An 18,295-nucleotide genomic window follows, 5' to 3' on the forward strand; every position below is an offset into this window, starting at 1 on the left:
ATTGTTGTCTGCTTCACAGTGGCACAAGCAAGCGCCAGTTTTCATTGAATGGGAAAGCGTTTATCGTTTATTCGGTGTATTCAATTCAAATAACGGAAATACGCACAAAATGGACCATTGACAGTAATCGCTTTCGGAGAAACACTAGATCTAAACGGTAAGTAGTTGTTTTCTCCCTCACTCATCCAACCGACACCTCGCTTGAGAATCCAATTTTATGTGCTCTGCGCGCGCTTCATATGAAAGACAATTTGGCCAGCAAGATACTTCTCCTCTGACCTCCTATCCGGTTGGATGAAGTATCGTGTGTTTCATTTTATTTTCACTTATCACAACGAAGGTTCTTATTCACGACATACATTTAGCGAATCCCAGTTTGCTATAAACATTTGCCGAAACTAAACACTAATATTTCAGTAATCCGTGCTATGGCCTCCCGTGATAAATAAACACTTAACCCATTTAATCTCATCGGTCACAATAGTTGAAACATTTACATTTGTACTTTACAGAGTCAAGATAAGTTAAAGTTGTACTTATTAACAAATAAGTTATATATTATGCATTATTAAGGTGTCAAGTAGGATTCAGGGAAGTTTCATGATTTCTCAAAATGGTCAAAAGACCCCTAAGTATAAATCTCATACGTGTACATTTTTTGACGAATTTGGTACCAAACAGATTTAAAAATAAATACATTGTTGATTTATGTTGAATTTGTAAATATAATTTTTAAAGTGTCTAGTTTACATATCTGCCATCATTTTCAATACATTGAATCTATGACCAAGAGTATGTAGACGCCTGCTTGTTGCTATAACAACCTCCTTTTGTTAAGGCTTTCCGCTAGATGTTGGAACATTGCTGCGGGGACTTGCTTCCATTCAGCCACAAGAGCATTCGTGAGGTCGGGCACTGATGTTAGGCCTGGCTAGCAGTCGGCATACCAATTCATTAAGTTCAGGGCTCTGTGCAGGCCAGTCAAGTTCTTCTACACCGATCTTGACAAACCATTTCTGTATGGACCCGCTTTGTTCACAGGGGCATTGTCATGCTGAAACAGGTAAGGGTATTCCTCAAACTGTTGCCACAAAATTGGAAGCACAGAATTGTCTAGGATGTCATTGTATGCTGTAGCGGTCAGATTTCCCTTAACTGGAACAAAAGGGCCTAGCCCGAACCATGAAAAACAGCCCTGACCACATTACTCCTCCTTCACTAACCTTTACAGTTGGCACTATGTATTGGGGTAGGTAGTGTTGTCCTGGCATCCGCCAAACCCATATTCGTCCGTCGGACTGCCAGATGGTGAAGCGTGATTCATCACTCTAGAGCAGGGGTGTCAAAGTCAAATGGACGGAGGGCCAAATAAAAAAATCAGCTACAAGACGAGGGCCGGACTGTTCGAATGTTCATTGAAACATTTTTAAATGACGCATATAGTCTAGTGAACCTAATTGAACCTACTGAAAACCTAACAAATATATTACAATATGATCAGATAAATAAAGCAATATTTTCTTATGGCTCTGTCAGTAATCTTTAATTTTCAACAGACACAAAAGACAAATTTCCTTTATATAAATATCCCCATAACATGAACATTAAATGAAAGAAACCGGTATTCAAGGCACCATCAGTAGACTATATTTTCTATTTTAGCAAAAGTGGGCTAAATTTACTTCAAAGAAAAAACAATAATAGCAATTTTCTATCATCCACTCAACTGAAATATTTTTAAAATATAATTGGATTGAAATACAAAAAAATAAAGTGCAAAAATCTATTAATCAAAAACAACACTTTGTTTAAGGAGAAGTAACATGCAGTGAAAACAAATATTAAATTTTAACTTTTAAACTTGAACTGAGTAAAAACTCTAAATATGTGATTGCACAGTAATGTTCACTTGTTTGAGGTTGAGGGTGATACTTGGTGGTGTCCCATCTTTTCCACAAGTTCATCAATGTTCGGGGTAAGGCTCTGAGCTGAAGAAATCCTCAGAATTGAGTGGAGGTGTTCAGCAGTAAGTCGACTTCTGTGTGATGTTTTGTTCAGGTTCATCAAAGAAAACAGTTGTTCACACAGGTATGTGCTGCCAAACATAGACAACGTTTGAGCAGCCTGGATGCGCAGCTGGGGCATTGTGCCGGGGAGGAAACGGGCGAACTCCGCAGCACCCACTGCCGCATATTTTGCCCTCAGTGCATCATTGCATTGGAGGTCAATCAACTCCATTTGGAGGTTTGGTGGTGAGCTTTCCACGTCAACAGCAAATGGGTTACCGAGCAGTTCCAACCTGCTTTTTTGTGCTTCAAAGTCAGCAAATCGGCGTCGAAAGTCAGCGGCAAGCATACCTATTTTATCAGCCAACTGTGTGCTCGGGAACGCACTGGTAGAGAGCTTCTCTTTCATGGTCTGGCAGCTGGGAAAGTGGCTCAAATTTTCTTTCCGCATCTGCGTCTCCCACAGAGTCAGTTTGGTTTTAAATGCCTTCACTGTACTGTACATATCAGAGATGACACGATCCCGACCCTGCAGCTGCAAGTTTATTGCATTCAGATGACTCGTAATGTCACACAGAAAAGCCATTTCACACAGAAACATTTCGTCTCGGAGTTGTGTTGTGTCTTTCCCTTTGCTGTCCAAGAACAGACAAATCTCCTCACGAAGCTCGAAACATCTTTGAAGCACCTTTCCCTGGCTTAGCCATCGCACCTCTGTGTGATAAGGCAAATCACCATGCTCCGTTTCTAACTCCGTCAGAAATGCCTTGAACTGGCGGTGATTCAAACCTTTGGCTCTGATAAAGTTAACTGTGCGCGTGATGATGCTCATTACATGCTCCATTTTCAAGGCTTTACCGCACAACGCTTCCTGGTGTATGATACAATGATAAGCTGTCAGCTCACCTGTCGCGTTTTCCTCTTGCATCTTTTCCCGTATCTTCGCCACCAGTCCGCTCCTGTGTCCACACATCGCAGGTGCTCCGTCGGTTGTCAAACCCACGAGTTTTTCCCAAGGCAGCTCCATCTCATTTACACATCTTGACACCTCTTCATACAAATCATGCCCCGTAGTTGTGCCATGCATAGGACGTAAAGCCAAAAACTCCTCTGTCACGCTTAGGTTGGAGTCCACTCCGCGGATGAAAATTGACAACTGGGCAATGTCAGAAATGTCGGTGCTCTCATCCACAGCCAAGGAATATGCAATAAAATCTTTTCCCTTTTTCACAAGCTGCTCTTTTAGATTGATGGACAACTGGTCTACTCTCTCGGCAATGGTGTTTCTGCTCAGACTCACATTTAAAAAGAGTTGCCTTTTTTCTGGGCAAACTTCGTCACAAACTTTAATCATGCAGTTTTTGATGAAATCCCCCTCCGTAAATGGCCGGGCTGATTTAGCGATCTCTTCTGCCAAAATAAAACTGGCCTTGACAGCAGCCTGGCCTTGTGATTTGGCTTTTTTGAACAGAGCCTGTCGAGATTTGAGGCCTCGTTTTAATTCCTCTGCCTTTTGTAGCCTTTGTTCCATGTCCATATTCTTGTTTTTGTCCGCGTGTTTCGTTTCATAATGTCGTCTCAGATTATACTCTTTCAGTACCGCCACACTTTCTCCACACAGAAGACACACAGGTTTTCCAGCTACCTTCGTGAACATATACTCCGACTCCCACCTTGTTTGAAACCCCCGGTTCTCAGTATCCACCTTCCGTTTTGCCATTTTTGATGGGTATCTGAAAGTTAATTTTACTGTGATGCTGACGACTGCTGTGCCAATAAATATTGAAATGAAGCAGCCTACTGCTCGGTGCGTCACCTTTGCATTGTGGGAAATGTAGTATTGGTGCGTGTAAAAGATCTGCGGGCTGCCGGCTTGCTGCGGGCCGGTTCTAATAATAAATCAAGATCATCCCAGGGGCCGTAAAAAACCTTCTTGCGGGCCGGATGTGGCCCGCGGGCCTTGACTCTGACATATGTGCTCTAGAGAATGCGTTCCCACTTCTCCAGATTCAATGGTGGCAAGCTTTACACCACTCCAACCGATGCTTGGCATTGCGCATGGTGATCTTAGACATGTGTGCGGCTGCTCTGCCATGGAAACCCAGTTCTTGACACTCCTGAAGAACAGTTCTTGTGCTGACGTTGCTTCCAGAGGCAGTTTGGAACTTGCCGGTACTGTTCCGTGAGCTTGTGTGGCCTACCACTTCGTGGCTGAACCGTTGTTGCGCCTAGATGCTAGATGCAGCTCTAGCAGGGCAGAAAGTTGACAATGACTTGTTGGAAAGGTGGCATCCTATGATGGTGCCAAGTTGAAAGTCACTGAGTTTTTCAGTACAGGCCATTCTGTTGCCAATGTTTGTCTATGAAGATTGCATGGCTGTGTGCTCGATTCTATACACCTGTCAGCAACGGGTGTGGCTGAAATAGCCAAATCCAATCATTTGAAGGGGCATCCACATTAGAGGTCTACCGATTATGATTTTTCAACACCGATACCGATTATTGGGGGACCAAAAAAGCCGATGCCGATTTAAAAAAAAAAAAAAGTAAATAACTTAATATAATACATCAATAAAATAAATTTAGCCTCAAGTAGATAATGAAACATGTTCAATTTGGTTTAAATAATGCAAAAACAAAGTGTTGGAGAAGAACGTAAAAGTGCAATATGTGCTATGTAAGAAAGCTAGCGTTTCAGTTCCATGCTCAGAACATGAGAACATATGAAAGTTGGTGGTTCCTTTTAACATGAGTCTTCAATATTCCCAGGTAACAAGTTTTTAGGTTGTAGTTATTATAGGACTATTTCCCTCTATACCATTTGTATTTCATTAACCTTTGACTATTGGATGTTCTTATAGGCACTTTAGTATTGCCAGTGTAACAGTATAGCTTCCGTCCCTCTCCTCGCTCCTCCCTGGGCTCGAACCAGCAACACAACGACAACAGCCACCACATTGAAGCAGCGTTACGCATGCAGAGCGAGGGAAGTTTGAACCGCTATTAGCGCGCGCTAACTAGCCAGCCATTTCACTTCGGTCACACCAGCCTCATCTCAGCCTCATCTCGGGAGTTGATAGGTTTGAAGTCATAAACAGCGCAATGCTTGACGCACAACGAAGAGCTGCTAGCAAAACGCACGAAAGTGCTGTTTGAATGAATGTTTACACGCCTGCTTCTGCCTACATGCCTGCTTCTGCCTACCACCGCTCAGTCAGATACTTAGATACTTGTATACTCAGTCAGATTATAGGCAACACAGGACACGCTAGATAATATCTAGGAGTATCATGAACCATGTGTAGTTAACTAGTGATTATGATTGATTGTTTTTTATAAGATAAGTTTAATGCTAGCTAGCAACTTACCTTGGCTTACTGCATTTGCGTAACAGGCAGTCTCCTTGTGGAGTGCAACGAGAGAGAGGCAGGTCGTTATTGCGTTGAACTAGTTAACTGTAAGGTTGCAAGATTGGATCCCCCGGGCTGACAAGGAGAAAATCTGTCTTTCTGCCCCTGAACGAGGCAGTTAACCCACCGTTCCTAGACCGTCATTGAAAATAAGAATGTGTTCTTAACTGACTTGCCTAGTTAAATAAAGATTAAATAAAGGTGTAAAAAAAAAAAAAAAATCGGCCAAATCGGCCTCCAAAAATACAGATTTCCGATTGTTATGAAAACTTGAAATCGGCCCCAATTAATCGGCCATTCCGATTAATCGGTCGACCTCTAATCCACATATTATTGTATATATAGTGTATAGCGGTCACATTTGCTCCAATGTATTATACATATTTAATTATAGCAGATGTATTTATTTTTTTCAGTAGATTTGAGTTGGTTTATTTATTATATACTTGACCAATATGATCTTACAGATTATTTTTCCATTCTCCATTAGCCTTTACATATGTGTTAAATCAGTGATTCTTAGAAAAACTTCATATTTTGGGGAATTGGCCATGAATAGATACATCATAAACTGAATTAGTTTAATAACTTAACAAGTACTTAATGTCTAGGTTTCTCTCGATCAATGGTAGACCTGGTTTATGTGAGGTTTGCTGAATAATCACAAGGGTAGACCTGGTTTATCAGTGTTGGGACATAGCTACAGGTGTAAACCTGGTTCGTAGGGGTATTTGATCTGGAATATGCAGGTGTAGGTCTTTATATTAGCATTGGGACTCAAAGGTGTGGACCTGGTTTGTAAAAGTTCTGGAGCTGAGGTGCAGGGGTGGTTTACAGTTTGAGTATTCAGGCTTGGAGGACATTTAGACCTGGCTTAGTTTTACATTTTAGTCATTTAGCAGATGCTCTTATCCAGAGCTACTCAAAGTCGTGAGTGCCTATATTTTCTAACTGGTCCCCAAAGGGGAATTGAACCCACAATCCTGCCTTTGCTAGCGCCATGCTCTACCAACTGATGCACATTGGACCAATTGACTAATTGGGTTTATGCACAGGTGCAGACTTTGTAGGTATGTAAATTGGAGCTGAAGTACAGGTGTGGACCTGTTTTGTATGAATATTAGGGCTGAAATGCAGGAGTACACCTATTTTTACAATTGGGGCTGATGTAGCAGTAGACCTGTTTAAAAAATAAAAAAAAATGTTGCTTTTTTTTAGCTAGGCAAGTCGGTTAAGAACAAATTCTAATTTTCAATGACGGCCTAGGATTTTGATAGAGATTTTTACCTTTTCAGCTCAGGGATTCGATTTTGCAAACCAGTTTTTTAAAACCAGTTTTCACTTTGATGAGGAAAATGTTTTATTTAATCCTTTTTCGAATAAGGATGTTACGTAACAATGTGAAAAAAGTCAAAGGGGTCTGAATACTTTACGAATGTACTGTATTGGGGCTAAGGATTAGGGGAAAATGGCAGTTAATTTTATTATAGGCAGAGCACTATGTTTCACTCTCTACTCTCCTCTCTCTCTAAAAAGCAATATGGATTACATGTTAGGGTTACTAATCGCATACGATTTGCATAGTGACTTGTCTGGGAAAAATGTGGGAATGAATGGTTTAAGTATTACCTGGTCTAATACTATTGTTACAGTAGTTACTATCACCTGTTCCTTAACTACAATTTCCACCACTTGTTTTGTATTCCAGGCAGAGGCTATAAGCAGGTGTTGTTGGTGGGGTGCCCGTGGAGAGAGTGATGCGAGACAGTGGAGACAGCTTGACACAGAACCACTGGACCAATGAGCTGACACTGGCAGGGGAACCTGAGACAGTCAGACAGGAGGCCACTGGACCAGGATATCTGGTGGACTCCAGAACGCCTCACCATGTCCATAGAAGTTCCATGCATTTCAAGCTAGGGCGGCCTGAGGAGGAAGCTAGCATGTGGGGCATGGAAGAACGTATGGATATGGACCCTGAAGAGGATAAGGAGGAGGATTTCAGTTGGGAAGAACCAGGAGAGGATGATTGGACTGCACCACTTCTATCGCCATCACTTCATCAGAGTAGATCCACAGCCAGTGACTCTGGTAGCCCCTCACAAATAAAAACACAGCCCAATGGGTTCAGGATGCGGAGGCTGCTGCGCTGGTATAGACTCAGTAGGACTGTGAACCGCCACACTCGCTTGGCCCTGCATTGGAGGACATGGTGCCAGCTGGCTAAATGGGCTGGGTCTTTGGGCCTGGGGTACAGGCGAGCTAGGCCTAGGAGGTGGCACCTCGGGAGCAGGAACAAACATCTCCACAACAGACGGAAGCCAGGAAGATCCTATCTGCATGGGGGAACTCAGGGCTGCTTTAAGGGAAGGGAAGATATAGAGGCTGGAGATGGTATGTATAATATTGTTGTTTTTGGACCAAATTTAATGTTGCATGTGTCATGAAACATGAATATATATTAATATATGCCAACATGTAAACTGGAAGTTGCATCAGAATGACTTGTTTCCCTCCACCCCCTTTACTTAATTTTTGTTTTCAAAAATGAGCAGTAGCATTTCATGAAAGAGAATGATCACAGACTGTTCTGTAGAGCTGAAATGGTTAATAAATGTTAATATTTTTACATGATCTGCACCCATCTCCTATTTTTCCTCAGATCCTTGGGTGTGTGGGACAAATGGACACATAGGGAATGAGGTGGCGAGTAATGCAGCCAAGGTTGGGGACAGGGATGGGCTGGGCTTCCGGGAATCTCCTGTAAGCCTGCCAACCATCCACAGGGATAAACCACCACCTCAGCAGCAACTCAGCAGTGAACACATCTCCTGTGTACAAGGTAAAACAGCTTTGAATACTAGTCTACTTTTCTGTTAAAAACAAATGGAAAACCACACTAGGTAGGGCTGAACCCATTTAGTCGACTGGTCGATTCTTTGGACTGAGATTTCTTTAGTTGAGCAAATTCATGGTGCGCAAGACACCTGTCTGATTCGCTCCTGTCTCAGTAGACTAATCCATTGTGGGGGCCCACAGGGATTGCACAGTCCATCACTCGTAAGACATGTAATACTGAAGTTGTATGTGGTTATATTATGTAAAAAATAATGGTGCAACACTAAGAAATTGAATATTATTTTATAACATTTGCTTTCTCCCGCGTTGGATACGATCGCTGTCCGCGGTTCTGAATCATAATCTTAGGTGCGTCGTAGAATTGGCACCTTTCCCTATGTTGCTATGTGCATAAAAGCAAAGTTAACCAGCGTATTTGGATTGAGAACAATGCGGCGGAGGCAGCAGCAGCAGAGACGAGAAAACAGCTCTTGCCTAAGAAAATTGAGGAGATAGGAAACCCAAACTTAATTATGTCTATAATCAATAGCTTAACTGTTAAATGTGCCTGGCTTTATAAATCATCCATATACAGTATATTCGGAAAGTATTCAGACCCCTTCACTTTTTCCACATTTTGTTACATTGCAACTAGGGATGCACGTTACAACTTGGGATGTCCAGTTTAACGCCGGTGTGCAAAACCGGTAGGTAAATGACGTAATGACGCCACGTAAAATTATGCGCTACACTTGCAACACAGCATTCCTAACCTAGTCCACAATGTCTGCAGTGTGGATCGAGCAGTCAACAAGTCGAGCAGTCATTTGAAAGAGTATTAATTTCAGCGAGACAACTCAAAGGCGACTCCATTAACGCCAGGATAATGGGATTCATTGCCCTTGACAATCAACTGTTCTCTGTTGTGGGTGATGTTGGCTTTCGCCGACTGGTCGAGCACCGGTACACACTACCAAGTGCACTATTTTTCAGATGTTGCCCTAGCGGAGTAATAGCGTCACTGCTATTAGCTTCACAACGTACTATGGAACGCTGTTTGGGTCTTTGCGTGTCAAAAAATATCCATGTCAAATAACACAGTTCTATTATAGAATGTTGTGTGTTCTGAATTTGCACGTGCAAGCCAAGCGCCACTACTACAATCAGTAGCACTGTCAAAGCTGTACAAAAAAGTCTGCAAACACTGGCCACGAACGATGTGTTTACAATACCACATTGGTAATAAAGCATTATTTGTTCGACCGCAACTTCTGGACCTAGCTAGCACCAATACAACCAGCCTGAAAACAATGACCAGTAGAAACTGCAGTTATTGTCATTATTCTTAGCAATGATTTAGGAATCCTTTTGTTTGGTTCCAAGAATATGAAATATACTTATTCAGGGAGAGAGGGTAATGTATAACGTTTACATTATGTCAGGATATGTTATTGTTAGCCATCAGGGATCTTCTGGGAAGAGAAGAGACACAGCCTGGTACCAGGCACCATGACAGCCGTGAGTTGGGGAGGAGTGAGCACTGGGGTAGAGGTCAGATGACGTGAGGAAGAACCGATATCACTAAGGTTCTGTCTAGCAACAGAAATGCATTGACTCTTCAGATGTGTAGGAGGAGCCTCAGTCTAGGAGTAACGGTTAAATATTAGAGGTCGACCGATTTTATGATTTTTTTCAACGCCGATACCGATTATTGGAGGACCAAAAAAAGCCGATACCGATTAATCGGACGTTTTTATATATATATATATATATATTTATATATATATATATATATATATATATATATATAAAACCTATAATATATAATTTATTTGAAATTATTACAATTACAACAATACTGAATGAACAATGAACACTTTTTTATTTTAACTTAATATAATACATAAATAAAATCTATTTAGTCTCAAATAAATAATGAAACATGCTCAATTTGGTTTAAATAATGCAAAAACACAGTGTTGGAGAAGAAAGTAAAAGTGCAATATGTGCCATGTAAAAAAGCTCACGTTTAAGTTCCTGGCTCAGAACATATGCAAGCTGGTGGTACAATATTCCCAGTAAAGAAATATTAGGTTGCAGTTATTATAGGAATTATGATGCGTCGACTATTTTTCTCTATACTATTCATATTTCATATATCTTTGACTATTGGATGTTCTAATAGGCACTTTAGTGTTGCCAGCCTAATCTCAGGAATTGATAGCTTTGTTTGACTTCAAGCCTGTGGTCAAGCATTGCTAAGAGCTGCTGGCAAACGCAGTAATCCGGAAACTATCATCTCGAAATCAAGACGTTTATTCTTTCAGTGAAATACGGAGCCGTTCCGTATTTTATCTAACGGGTGGCTTCCATCAGTCAAAATATTCCTGTTACATTGCACAACCTTCAATGTTATGTCATAATTACGTAAAATTGTCATTATGGGGTATTGTGTGTAGATTGATGAGGAATATAAAACTATTTAATTCATTTTAGAAAAAGGCTGTAACATAACAAAATGTGGAAAAAGTCAAGGTGTTTGTTTAATAGCCTTCTGATTCTGTGAGCACCAAGCCTCTTGCATCGGCAAAATGGCGGCTAAAGCAATTTCACAGATTCGTCTATTTTTAATCTTTGCTATGCTGTAATAAAAGCTTTACAATGTCTTCCTGTTAGAACAGACTGGTATTACTTATTTACACTGTTCCAAACAGGCCTAAAATTATATTGTAATCTAACAGCACCTGTTTGTCACACACTATGCACACAGCTCTCGCTCCTTTACCCTCCTTTTTATTGATCTCCTTATTGTTGTTGTTCAAATTATTATATGATTATTATAATAATAATAAGTAATGTTGTTATCATTAGTAGGCTTTGTATAGTATCCTTGTATAACCACCATCAAGCTGTAGGCCTAAGAGCACATCCTGTTTAGTCTTAATACCGTAACTTACTTAGCCTAAATATTGAAATATAGGCCTAAGTGTATCAATCAGTCATGAATTCTGTTCATGCTATCACACAGCATACAAGACATTGAATGCTGTGAAATGCAATCCAACATTTTAGTTTTAAAATTAAATAACAAATGGAGCTTTTTAATAATTAGCCTAAACAATAAATAAACCGCAATTCACGAATGCATGCAACTGTTTTTAGTCTGCTTTAATAAAGGCTTTAAATTGAGCTTTTTGCTCCTATACCCTCCTTTTTTCTGGATCTCCAGTAGTTTCCCCAACTAAGTCAAATGTCTTCCACAGACCTGAATTCCCCTTTCCCTCCTCAGCAACCAGTAAACTAACATTTGCCCATTTCAAGTTTATTTTTTGACGTCCTCCTTGTTACTGTGTTCTGAGTTTTTTTTTGTATTACCAAATTTATTGACGTGATTATGATAGGTTATAGGTCATATTGGTCACATGCATGTGATGCGTACATGTTTCACTTAAAGAGAGCAAGGGGAAGGGGTTGAGGGGAATAGGAAATGTTTTTCCTAAATTAGGGATTTCGGTAGCAGAGCATTTCTGTCAGAAATGGCTGTAATGATGTTGCAGCTTCAGCACGGACAGAGCAATGAACACTTGTTGTGCCGTGGTGCCTTTTCGCTGCAGTAGTTAGGAGAGTAAGACAACAGCGCCAGTCACACATGCATTCGCTGTAAAAAAAAAATTAACACCGTGTGAGTCATTTGCATGTCTTCATTATTTAATCAAACAGTGTGCTTAAAGCATCAGACAAGCTCAGTGCTTATGTAGTTGATTTTATTCAAACTCATAGGGTGTCTGTCTATATGGAAAAAATAAGTTGAACCATTTTGATTGGTCGAAAGAACTGGACGTCTCTCGGTCGACCAAGATGTATTTTAGTTAGGTACAGCCCTTAATTAATTCACTCCAGATGTGGTAGGCTAATGAAGAAAGATTCCTAAATGGTCCCTTAGTGGATTAGGGTCAACGTTGACTGGGCAAATTGTGCATTGATTGAGCTCAATCTCCAGACTGAAGCCATAGACACAATATAACAAGGTGATTAAAACATGTAATTTGGTGATTTATATAATAAAGGTGTTATTTAATTTGTGTGGCTTTGTGACCGTCTCCCATCTCTCCCAGGTATGTTGAATGAATTCCTGCACCAGTACGGGAGCATGATCCCTATCCATGTGGATGAGGTGGTGGACAAGCTACAGGAAATCTTCCCCAGCAAGAGCTTCTCCGAGCCCCACAGGTTTGTCATGATAATTGGCCTTCAACCTCATCATGCTCATTCGCATTTCAGCATCCTGGGTCATTTTCATTAGGCACACGATGGGAATTACATTTCAGTGTTTTGCAGTGGGAAATTAAAACAAGCGTTTCTTATTGTACAAGTCCAAGTAGTCCCTCCCCGTCACACTGCTGTTCGAAACATTTGGTGTCTGTCTAATGAACATGTGTTTTTGTATTTTCATGTTGAAAAGTGTCTCATTAAGTGTTGTTGTGTCCCTTCCAAAGGAAAGTTGTTGTGCAGCACCTCATCCAGTCTTACCAGCGTTTGTCTGGGACTGCCATGGTGAGGGGGTTCCATGTCAACTACAAGCGCCACACCCTCACAATGGATGACCTCAGCACATTGTATGGACAGAACTGGCTCAACGACCAGGTACTTCTACTCTTTAACATTTTGAAAAGAACACTGTATTCTCTGAGCCACGATAGCACATCTCAGTTGGTCTGTCTTGGTCAGGCCAAATCAACTCACTTTTTTTACATTTTGTGAGTTTCTTTTTACATTAGCAGTTTATGAAATATTTCAAATGTACTAATGATTTTCCAATTCTATATATGATTCAGTATAGAACAGAGTGTGAGATTTTCATTTATTTTTCAGTGTGTTATTTATGTAAACATTGTGACTAAATAATATAAATATTTGTGTTTTTAAGAAATTATATTAAAGTTTTGTCTTTAATAATATATTGTCTTGAACCACAGATCATGAACATGTATGGGGATATGGTTATGGACACAGTCCCAGAAGAGGTGAGAAAATGATCATGCCTAGTAATATGAATGTAAAATATATGTTTAGGAGAGAGAAATTTTGATGACATTTAGGTGCTGGCATCCTCTTACCTCATCGGTCATGTTATGCCCCATTCCTCATTTGCCATTTGCCTGCATTTTTCCCGCCAACACAGGAAAGCCCCACTATTGTGTGTGCGCACAAACTCAACTTGTGTATTATGTGTTCCCATTCACACCGTGGCTACTCTCCTCTTTCTTTCAGGTTCATTTTTTCAACAGCTTTTTTTACGACAAGTTGAGGACAAAGGGCTATGACGGGGTCAAACGGTGGACAAAAAATGTGAGTTATCCCTGGCGGAATTTTATTTAGCAGGAGTTCCATGGTTGACTTATGTTGTCTAGTGTGTTTGTTGGTTTGTTTGTATACGTTTTTTTGTTTTTGAATCAACATGCCAGAAGTGTTATTCTAATTTATTTTACGTGAACAATGCACACTGATCAGCATTTATGTACATGTATCACTGTAGTCCCTGGAGAGTAAAGAAAAGTAGAGGGAAAAAATATGTAAAAAAATAAAATTACAATTCCGTCCATTTTTTTTCCAGGTGAACATTTTCCAGAAGAGGCTACTGTTGATCCCTATCCATCTGGAAGTGCACTGGTCTCTGGTGTGTGTGGACGTCCCACAGCGCGCCATCACATACTTTGACTCCCAGCGCACCCTCAACCGCCGCTGCCCAAAGGTCTGTGTAGTGTAATTCCCTGGGCTTAAATCTGTGCAGTCAGACCCGTGCAGTTATACGAATGTGGAAAGTATAAATCTGCCTTTTATGCCAGTCCAAACAATACATTTGGTCAGTCTGTAATTTCGATCTATAGAAGTGGTATTCAAACTTTTTCAGGGGAAACCCCATTTTTTTTCCCGCCAGAATTTCGGGGGACCCTATTTTTTTCCCCAAAAAAAACGACCCCAACCCAAATCTAATGATACAACCTTAAAATCTGTACATTTAGATTTTAGCAGATTTTTTTACAAATAGCCTTCAATTCATTGCATTTTTATCTCTTATCAAAATGAAAAGAAGCCGGTAAATACACTTTTGAGTAAATGTTTCACATGATCGGTCTCAAACTTTTGTATACTGTCCCATACAATAATCTGTACTCTTGATTTTTTTTGTTCATAAAATGTTTTGTTCCCCCGCGACCCCGACTTTGAATACCACTGATCTATAGGATTACACATCTGCTCCTCTGTGGATATACTTGTATTTTTGTTATCCCTCAGTGGATTCATGTTCACCCATGTATTTCTCTTGGTTTTTTAGCACATTGCAAAATACTTACAAGCTGAGGCAATCAAGAAAGAGCAGAAGGATTTTATCACAGGGTGGAAGGGTTTCTTCAAAATGGTAAGAGGGCTTTTGGATTTTTGGTGGGTAATGTTTACTTGTCAGTTGATACCATGTTTATGTGATTGTTCTGGTCCCATGTGTTTCCCAGAACGTGGGCAGGCAGAACAATGACAGCGACTGTGGAGCATTTGTCCTCCAGGTGGGTTAACTTAAATATCATTATTCATATTTCAATAACAGAACCTAAAGTGCAATCTGTCTATCTAATCATGTTGTGTGTTGGTAACAGTTTTCATACTTCATTGTATGCTACACACAAACTGGTAGAAAAGTAATTTGCTTTGATATCTATCATAAATGCAGTACTCTACTGAACTCAGCAAAAAAAAAGAAACGTCCTTCCATGTAACAGTCAGTATCTGGTGTGGCCACCAGCTGCATTAAGTACTGCAGTGCATCTCCTCCTCATGGACTGCACTAGATTTGCCAGTTCTTGCTGTGAGATGTTACCCCACTCTTCCACCAAGGCACCTGCAAGTTCCCGGACAATTCTGGGGGGAATGGCCCTAGCCCTCACCCTCCGATCCAACAGGTCCCAGGCATGCTCAATGGGATTGAGATCCGGGCTCTTCTCTGGCCATAGCAGAACACTGACATTCCTGTCTAGCAGGAAATCATGCACAGAACGAGCAGTATGGCTGGTGGCATTGTCATGCTGGAGGGTCATGTCAGGATTAGCCTGTAGGAAGGGTACCACATGAGCAGGATGTCTTCTCTGTAACGCACAGCGTTGAGATTGCCTGCAATGACAACGAGCTCAGTTCGATGATGCTGTGACACACCGCCCCCGACCATAACGGACTCTCCACCTCAAAATCGATCCTGCTTCAAAGTACAGGCCTCGGTGTAACGCTCATTCCTTTGAAGATAAACGCGAATCCGACCATCACCCCTGGTGAGACAAAACCGCGACTCGTCAGTGAAGAGCACTTTTTGCCAGTCCTGTCTGGTCCAATGACCGTGGATTTGTGCCCATAGGTGACGTTGTTGCCAGTGATGTCTAGTGAGGCCTACAATCCCTCAGTCCAGCCTCTCTCAGCCTATTGCGGACAGTCTGCGCACTGATGGAGGGATGGTGCTTTCCTGGTGTAACTCAGGCAGTTGTTGTTGCCATCCTGTACCTATCCCGCAGTTGTGATGTTTGGATGTACCGATCCTGTGCAGGTGTTGTTACACCTGTTCTGCCACTGCGACGATGATCAGCTGTCCGTCCTGTCTCCATGTAGCGCTGTTTTAGGCGTCTCACAGTACGGACATTGCAATTTATTGCCCTGGCCACATCTGCAGTCCTCATGCCTCCTTGCAGCATGCCTAAGGCACGTTCATGCAGATGAGCAGGGTCCCTGGGTTCTTTCTTTTGGTGTTTTTTAGAGTCAGTAGAAAGGCCTCTTTAGTGTCCTAAGTGACCATAACTGTGACCTTAATTGTCTACCGTCTGTAAGCTGTTAGTGTCTTAACGACCGTTCCACAGGTGCATGTTCATTAAACAAGCATGGGAAACAGTATTTAAACCCTTTACAATGAAGATCTGTGAAGTTATTTGGATTTTTACTAATTATCTTTGAAAGACAGGGTCCTTAAGAAGGGACTTTTTTTTTTTTGCTGAGATAATATCATTACATTTGCCATTGATATTGACATTAACTTTGCTTAATTTGTCTGTTTTTTCCCTACAGTACTGTAAGTGCCTAGCCTTAGAGCAGCCTTTCCGTTTTGGCCAGCTGGATATGCCAAAGCTAAGGAGACTCATGTACAAAGAGTTGTGTCATTGCAAGCTCTCACTGTGAGTTTGAATGAAAGAACTATCGTAGAACGAAAGAAGACGTAGACTATTCACCCTTCCCTTCCCCCAGCTCTCTTAGCAGATATGTTTTTTACAAGATGGACATTGTTGCATTTGTATTTTCTTGCTCACACCCACTCACTCTTTATATCTGTTTATTTTCCTTTTTGATACAAGTAAACTGTACTCCTATGAGGACACTAAACAAAAGAACGGTTGTTGCACTTAGGGTGTGATGTAGGAGATTATTATAATATTTTTTAAAATATATTTTACCATATTTTACTTTTTCTGATTTCGTGATATCCAATTGCGCTCTTGTCTCATCACTGCAACTCCCTAACGGGCTCGGGGAGGTGAAGGTCGGGTCATGCGTCCACCGAAACATGACCCGCCAAACTGCTCTTCTTAACACCCGCCCGCTTAACCCGGAAGCCAGCCTCACCAATGTGTCGGAGGAAACACCATTCAACTGATGATTAAAGTCAGCCTGCAGGCGACCGGCCCACCACAAGGTGTCGCTAAAGTGCGATGAGCCAATAAAGCCCCCTGTCGAAACTCTCCACTAATATGAACGACCCTGGGCCAATTGTGCTAACCCAATGGCACTCCCAGTCACGGCCGGTTGTGACACAGCGTGGGATAGAACACTGCTCTGTAGTGACGCCTCAAGCACTGCGATGCAGTGCCTTAGACCGCTGCGCCACTTGGGAGGCCACACAATATTATTTTTTGGTCCTTGATGTTGTTGGGGGATAGCCAGGAGTGTTGAAAATAAAATAAATGAAAGTTAAGTCTTGATGAAGTGTTGATGGATCACAACCTTATTTTCAGTTGATTTGTATTCATTTTTAGGGAACATGGTTTGTGGTCCATTTAGTTTTTGGCGAATTAATATTTCCTATTAGATGACAAGATAATTGATTTATTTTTATTTGAATCTGAAATCATTCAACACAAACGGTTTTGTTTTGTCTAAAGGAAATATTAATTAACGATAAAATTAATTATTTGATTATTCAAATGTTGTGTTTTTAATTATCGGTTCTGGTTCAGCCTGTGCACCAGTACGTTTTGGCCAATGAATAGTCGTGGCTTGCTGACAATACAAATTATAAATGGGTCGTTCTTCATGTTTTTGATTTGACATATGTAATCGAATAAATGGATAAACGTTATTTATTTTGTAAATATATTATTTTCATTCCATTGATTTGATGATTGACAGTCACTATAGTGGGTCATGTGCCCAGTCCAAATTGGCCTAGGTCAGTGAGAAAGCCACTTTTACAACCCTAAGCACTTCAACTTGTAGTCAATATAATTGTGGATAGGCTCAATAACATGCAGCTGATCACCACAAGCTTCAGTGCCTATGAGCTTAGAAAACATAACCGCTCGATTTTACAGGAAAGCACAAATGTCATTCAATATTCCGTTACAGAGACATTTAATCGTGGGAAGGCAGCCGCGGTCTCGTGAAATTTGCGAGTTCATGATCTACACTGTGGTCATGACCCATGGGGAACAGTTTCTAGTTTTGCCCATTTCAGGATCTGGACATTTCTCATGAGCCTATAAACTATACTGAACAAAAATATAAACGCAACATCAAACAATTTCAACAATTTTACTGAGTTATATACAGTTCATTTAAGGAAATCAGTCAATTAAAATAAATGCATTAGGGCCTAATCTATGGATTTCACATGACTGGGCAGGGGCACAGCCATTGGTGGGCCCCTGCCCACCCACTCAGAATGAGTTTTCCCCCACAAAAGTGCTTTATAACAGACAGAAATATGGAGGTCCTGGGCTGGCGTGGTTAAGCATG

General features: G+C 41.1%; 1 protein-coding gene across 1 annotated transcript; it reads left to right on the top strand.

Annotated features, from left to right (window-relative positions):
- Window positions 1–17,639, top strand: LOC139418727 (SUMO specific peptidase 3a). Its single transcript, XM_071168380.1, has 11 exons — window positions 1–157; window positions 7,125–7,810; window positions 8,079–8,258; window positions 12,370–12,484; window positions 12,751–12,898; window positions 13,231–13,278; window positions 13,526–13,603; window positions 13,869–14,006; window positions 14,592–14,675; window positions 14,767–14,817; window positions 16,355–17,639. The coding sequence occupies exons 2-11, from the start codon at window positions 7,174–7,176 to the stop codon at window positions 16,463–16,465; spliced, it is 1,590 nt and encodes a 529-aa protein (XP_071024481.1). The 5' UTR covers window positions 1–157; window positions 7,125–7,173; the 3' UTR covers window positions 16,466–17,639.
- Window positions 17,640–18,295: the final 656 nt, after the last annotated feature.

Source organism: Oncorhynchus clarkii, chromosome 10, assembly GCF_045791955.1.
Source record: "Oncorhynchus clarkii lewisi isolate Uvic-CL-2024 chromosome 10, UVic_Ocla_1.0, whole genome shotgun sequence".
In the NCBI taxonomy this organism is placed as follows: domain Eukaryota; kingdom Metazoa; phylum Chordata; class Actinopteri; order Salmoniformes; family Salmonidae; genus Oncorhynchus; species Oncorhynchus clarkii.